Source organism: Frankliniella occidentalis, unplaced genomic scaffold, assembly GCF_000697945.3.
Source record: "Frankliniella occidentalis isolate FOCC.00 unplaced genomic scaffold, Focc_3.1 Scaffold333, whole genome shotgun sequence".
In the NCBI taxonomy this organism is placed as follows: Eukaryota; Metazoa; Arthropoda; class Insecta; order Thysanoptera; family Thripidae; genus Frankliniella; species Frankliniella occidentalis.
In genome coordinates this window covers 246,282-252,213 of record NW_026267456.1, presented here as the reverse complement: position 1 = coordinate 252,213, position 5,932 = coordinate 246,282, and the positions used below count along the sequence as shown (strand labels likewise).

The window sequence follows — 5,932 nt, the reverse complement described above, 5'->3', positions numbered from 1 at the left end:
CAGTAGGGCCATTTCAATGTTTTTGATATCTGAGCATATTTTTCTAACAACTTGAAAACGGCTCGACTTACGTTGAAGCGGACCGCGGATTTGGCTCCGCCTGGATTCTGACACCCTTAAACATGTATCGCGGCGGTAGAAGTCACTAGAGTCTTGCTTGTTCAGTCATTGATTTCAGACTCACACTTACAGACAAGATTCCCATAGCCACGTTCCCCATAGGAACATCTACCCATACGCAAGATTCCCCTTGCCAATTTCCCATGGGGATGCCAGCCGTTCCTATGGGTTCATCATGGGTTCCCATGTACCATAATTTCATGGGTTTGCATCCCCATGGGAATCTCATGGGGATGCCCATGCTGCCCAAAGGAGAGTCTCTCCTATGGGAATCCTCATGGGAATTTTACCCCGAGCTTGAGACATCTGACTTTAATATATTTTGTCTGTTTCCATCCCATTCAGCCCACCCCAAGACGGTGCTGTTTGTCGGGCATGCCGGCCTGATGGGATCCTCTGAGGCCATGTTCCTGGGCGTGCCACTCGTTTGCATCCCCATGTTTTCGGACCAGCCCTTCAACGCTGCCCTGTTCGAGTATAAGGGCATCTCGGTGACTCTGGACCACCGCCGTGACCTTAACAAGGACACGATTCTGGCAGTGTTGCGCAAGATCCTTGACACCGACAAGTAAGTGTGAGGGGGAAATGATTTAGGTAATCCGCTAGACATGGCCTGTGTCCATCCGGGGTAATCCAAGAGTAACCCGGAGGTAATCCGATAATTATTTCGGGCGTAGTCCAGGGGTAATCCGGGGTTTTCCGGGGTTATCCGGGGGGTCATCCAGCGTTATCAAGGGTAATCCGGTGGTATCATGGACAATCCGGGATTGTTCAAGCAGTAATCCAGGGGTAATCCCGGTTTCTGTTGTACCCGAGATCTCAGAGTCGTTTTCTACCTCAAATAAGAGGCACACTGGTTACCCTGTATCAAACAAAAACAACAATCAAACATAGTAGTCGAGGTTCTACCCTCTAAAATTGTATGGCACTTGTAAAGACAGTGTGCAAAATCTTGGCGCCACCAGACAACGCTTTCCTCTCCCGGATCGCATTTGAAGTTGGGAACTCGAAACGGCCGCGGGAAGACCACCATGTTGATCCCCAGCTGCGCTCGGCTGGTGCGCCTAGGAACGATGGGGCACGGTTCAGCTGAGACCCTATTAAACCCTACTTCTCAATTGCTGAGGTGAATCCAGTGTCACAGCAAACGCGTCCTCTACAGAGGCGTAAGTGTAGCGACAGGCCATGTTACGTTTGACGGAGCGAATTGGCAGTTTCGATTTTTTTTTATTTTGCGGACATCGGGGCTGTCCCATACTACATAAGACGAAAACACTTATAAACGCCAGGTAGTGCTGACGCGGTCGCGGTGAAAATTCAGATTATTTTAAAAACGCCTGTCAGCTAGGCCAAACACCTTAGAGGCGTGTAATGTGGGCGGTCTATCGGGCATCACCACAGGCGCAAATACACTTTTTAAAACATTCTTTTCAAAAACTCGTATCAGAACGCAGGTGCTACCTGGCATTTTTAACGGTTTTGATTTGGGGATGGTAAGGCCCTAATATCCACAAAGGAATAACATCGAAAAACACAAAGCTAATGAGTCGAACGTGACATAGGCTGTCGCGATACTTACGCCCCTATACAGGACGTGGTTGCTGTCGCAGCGGTCGCGTCAGTTGAGAGGTAGGGGCCATAGGGTCTCATCTGACCAGTGCCCTGTCGCTCAAAGGCGCACCAGTAGCGCGCAGCACTGGGTCAACATGGGGGTCCCTCTGGCGGCCGGTCTGAGTTCCCAACTTCAAATGCGATCCTGGTCGGGAAAGCGTTGTATGGTGGTGCCCAGATTTTGCACAGGGATTTTGCACAAAACGACTTTTAGAGCGTGCAACCTCTGAAATCGCAGACGTCGACCTTCTTTTTGATACGTGCTAAAACTAGCAGAGTTTTAGAGGTGGAACATTTTTCTAAACCGCATTGCGCAGTGTGTGACCGTGGATGCCAGAGAACGCACCTCATCGCCCTAACGATACCTCCTAACCATATCCGCTTATCTGCCACGTGTCCCCGACAAACCCGCTTATCTGCAGCCTAGCGTCGTCAAACTCGGTTAACTGCGCCCAGTGCTGGTCAAACCCGCTTAACTGCATAGGATTCCCTGCACAGATAAGCGGGTTTGTCCAGCACTGGGCGCAGTTAAGCGAGTTTGTCGGCACTAGGCTACAGTTAAGCGGGTTTGTCGAGGATACGTGGCAGATAAGCGTATATGGTTAGGAGGTATCGCTAATCGCTCGCCGTCTCGTCTAGGTACCGGTCTCGCTCGCGGGAGATTGCTGCCCTGTTCTCGGATCGGCCCAGATCAGCGATGGATGAAGCCGTGTGGTGGACGGAGTACGTGGTGCGGCACAGAGGAGCGCGCCACCTTCGGCCGCTGGGCGCTGACCTGCCCCTCTACCAGTACCTGCTCCTCGACGTAGCCGCCGTGGTGCTCGCTGTCGGCATCGTCACCCTGGTGCTGGCCTGGCTCTTGACGAGTGCTGCACTCAGGGCCCTGCAGGCTGCACTGCGGAGCCGTGGCAACAAGAGGAAAAATGACTGAACAACACAAGGACATAAGCTCTTATGTCGGATGCCCGACAACTCACCCCAGCTTACTCACCCACATGGTAGAAATCGATTTGTTTTCGGGGTCCCAGCTACAAGTTTTTGCCAACTCGCCCCGATCCACGATGTTTTTAAATTCTCGCCCCATTTTCCCCTTACATGATGAGCGGGTTGGGATCGCCAAAGAGACATTGCGCAGGTAGCCATGGGTGAAGCTGGCACGACGACTCATCCAAATACTACTAAAGTAAATCATTATTTACCCTAGCCTCCTGCTCCTGCTTTTGGAAAGCCACCAAGCGGGCTTTTGCATACGACCTAATGTCTGTCTATTTCTCTTGAACGGCTGAGGCTTTTCTAAACTAGACACAGAAAATGTTTGTGGGACCGCTGGGTTGGGTGATGATATGACACGTGGGTGGGAAATATGCCAGTACTTGAGTCCACGTTTACTCGAACGGTATAATGTAAATGCTAAACAATAAAATACTTCTGAAGAAAGATCTCCTGGACAAAGAAAACAATCACAATAAAGAATGAAAGCAGGGTATCGTAACCTAACAAAACAATACGTTATTTTTAGTGCTTTTGTGGTAACGTTCTTGAAACAACCGTAACCGTGATTTTCTACAGTAACGTTTCGAATTCCAGACCGATGTTATAGGGTACAACTCAAAACGATACAAAAGCAGTAACAAAACAAATAGTAACGAAAATAGTTACTCGGGTTCTTTCGTTACATTACAGCTAGACCGTTACTAAATTATTTAGAGCAGAAGAAACGTTACTGCAAAGTGTTACATAGAAAACGGTACGTTTCCTTGTAACAGAATTAAGTAAATCTAAATATGGTACGCGTAAATACATTACATGAATTGTACCGTAATTAGAAAATAACGATTGATCACCCGTTGTAACGTTACTCGTGTTAAAGATTTTTTAAAAGAGCGGAGAGCGAGGCGGAGAGCGACTCTGACAGTCATCCATAGGCCGGGGGTTCGACACCGGGCAGGCGAAATGGATTCAAGTTTATCGAGGTTTATTTATTTCTTTGAGTTGCTCTGTTCTCGTCTCGATTTGTCATGGATGTGGTCTGAGGAAGGCATAATCGAGTCTCAGGTGGGACTCAGCCGTAGTAATGCACGGCGAGCGCGCCTGCTGACTGTCGAATGGATATCAGCTGCAGGACACCTCGATCAACACTCAAAACAACATGGAATAGGCCTGGAGATTCTCTGCGCAGTCAGCCACGATCCAGGCGAAGTCTATAGTCCATACTGCATTCAGGGTATTCGTTTTTCACGGGGGGGATTAGAACGCGACTGCGGAGCTGGAGCTAAAGGTCAGGGCATTTAAGCGATGGTGGTTTTATGAGTAACGTTACTGAACAAAACGTTACTGATACAAAGCTGTAACGTTACATGTCGTACCGAAAATGAACGTTAGAATTTCGTTACGTTTCCTCTCCTGAAAACGTTACAGTTACGGGAAAATTCATTGGGGGACCGGCAGCCACCAACTTCCTACATTCTCTTGGTAACACTGTTAAAGTGGTATGGCCCTTAAGCACATTTCGGACACAACCCTTATAATGAAATTTAAGTTTTCGTATGTTTTGTTTTAAGAACTTGTAGACGACTATATGCTGATCATTTTGATATGGAACACCTAGGGTCGCAAATTTTGTTTAGTCGGTGCACGAGTCCCTGAGAGTCAGGGTAGTCATTTTGGTTAAGCATTGGCCTTACGGGAACGTGTTATACACGCTGCGCATTTTAGTTCATATTTTTCTTATTTAATCATAAAGACCAATTTTCCTTGTGTGCTATCGACGCAGAATTGAAAGACGAATCTGTTAATAAGTTTTTCAACTGTTTCGCATTACTCCTAACAAACCAGTCTTTAAAAACCCTAGGTTCGACAGGCCGGCCACGGGCTTCCATAAGGCAACATGGAGCGCAACCTTAACTTTAAAAGCAAACGAGAAACGAGTCCATAAAGAGAACTTTTCGAGTGTTGAGTGCACGACGGCTCAAAGAATATTTTAGTGCAAAATATCGTATGATTCATTACTTGACCTTAAGGGCTATACACCCCTAACCCGCGCCTGACTGCGCCCCTCAGGACTGCCCATTGTTGTGGGCAACCGCAACCACCCGTCCGCCCTAGTTCCTCACCGTTACGTAGCCTCGCACGTGACGGGCACTTGGTCCCCTTTCTGGATAGGGCAGAAGCAGAAGGCATTTTCGGAGAAGTGTGAAAACTGTGATCTAAGCAACGGTAGAGAAATAAAGTCTGATATTTTAAATCAGGCGCAGTCCTTGATGCAGGAGCGATGTTTTCAAAACCCCAGCGATCAATGTAAGGACTAGCATAAACGTAAGTTATTCTGTCATCTTCAAAGTGCATCTAAAGGTTAGTGGCGACGCATATCTATTTCATTTGTCGGAAAACCAGACTCGAGCGCCAATTCAAATATATTTAAAGTGTTCCTGATTATACTCTAAAACCCCTGTCCAATGGTATAAGAGTGACTCAAAGCCGATGAGCCACTTTGCGAATCTTTTACAAAACTTTCTTCCCCTGAAACTGCCTAGTGAAGTATGTATAGTGTTTTAATCATGTAACAAGACTATGTGATAGTAAAAATGTTGGACATCAATCTAGTAACAAGTAATTGTTTCTAGCGTGAATGAATGGTTTAGTACTGCTAAGGAGAACAGCCTGTGTACTACTGCAATGTGAGATCTATGAAGGAAAACTTGAATGTGTTATTATGCACTCTGGGCAATTATCAATAAAATTGATGTCATGACATTATCTGAATTCACTGTAAAGAAAGGTGAAAAGCAGTTCAATGATATTAGCGCCTTTGAGAGATTCGAGGGCACTAAGATGGTGGACGGCAACTAGTGCCTTCAAAATTACCAGTGCTGTCATTGAGGGCAAAATTATTGCAGACCCCTATACAATCGTTGCAGGGTGAAGTGTCTAGTCTCTGTAAGTACAAGGAGAGGTACCCCTGATATACCAAGATATGTTATGATGTACGACAATAAACGCATTGGTGATATTATTCAAGATTTTGTCCATAGTCAGGAAGATTCAACAATCAAGAAACAGAGAAAGGTGAATTAAGAAAAAAGTTTACGACATACTACAGGGGGGGGGGGCAATTGAGCCCCACTCCATCGACCTAAGTGAGCAGCCTGAAATGAAGGCAATTTGAGCAACGACACCACTGTAAGTATACAACCCACTGTGC

General features: G+C 46.7%; 1 protein-coding gene across 1 annotated transcript; it reads left to right on the top strand.

Moving 5' to 3' along the window:
- Positions 1-465: 465 nt before the first annotated feature.
- LOC113215185 (UDP-glucosyltransferase 2-like) lies at positions 466-5,743 on the top strand (the record flags this gene model as incomplete). The annotated part of the gene is given in 2 exon segments (XM_026434795.2): positions 466-688; positions 2,371-5,743. Coding segments are annotated over 2 exon segments (515 nt in total), but the record flags the coding sequence as incomplete, so codon positions are not given.
- Positions 5,744-5,932: the final 189 nt, after the last annotated feature.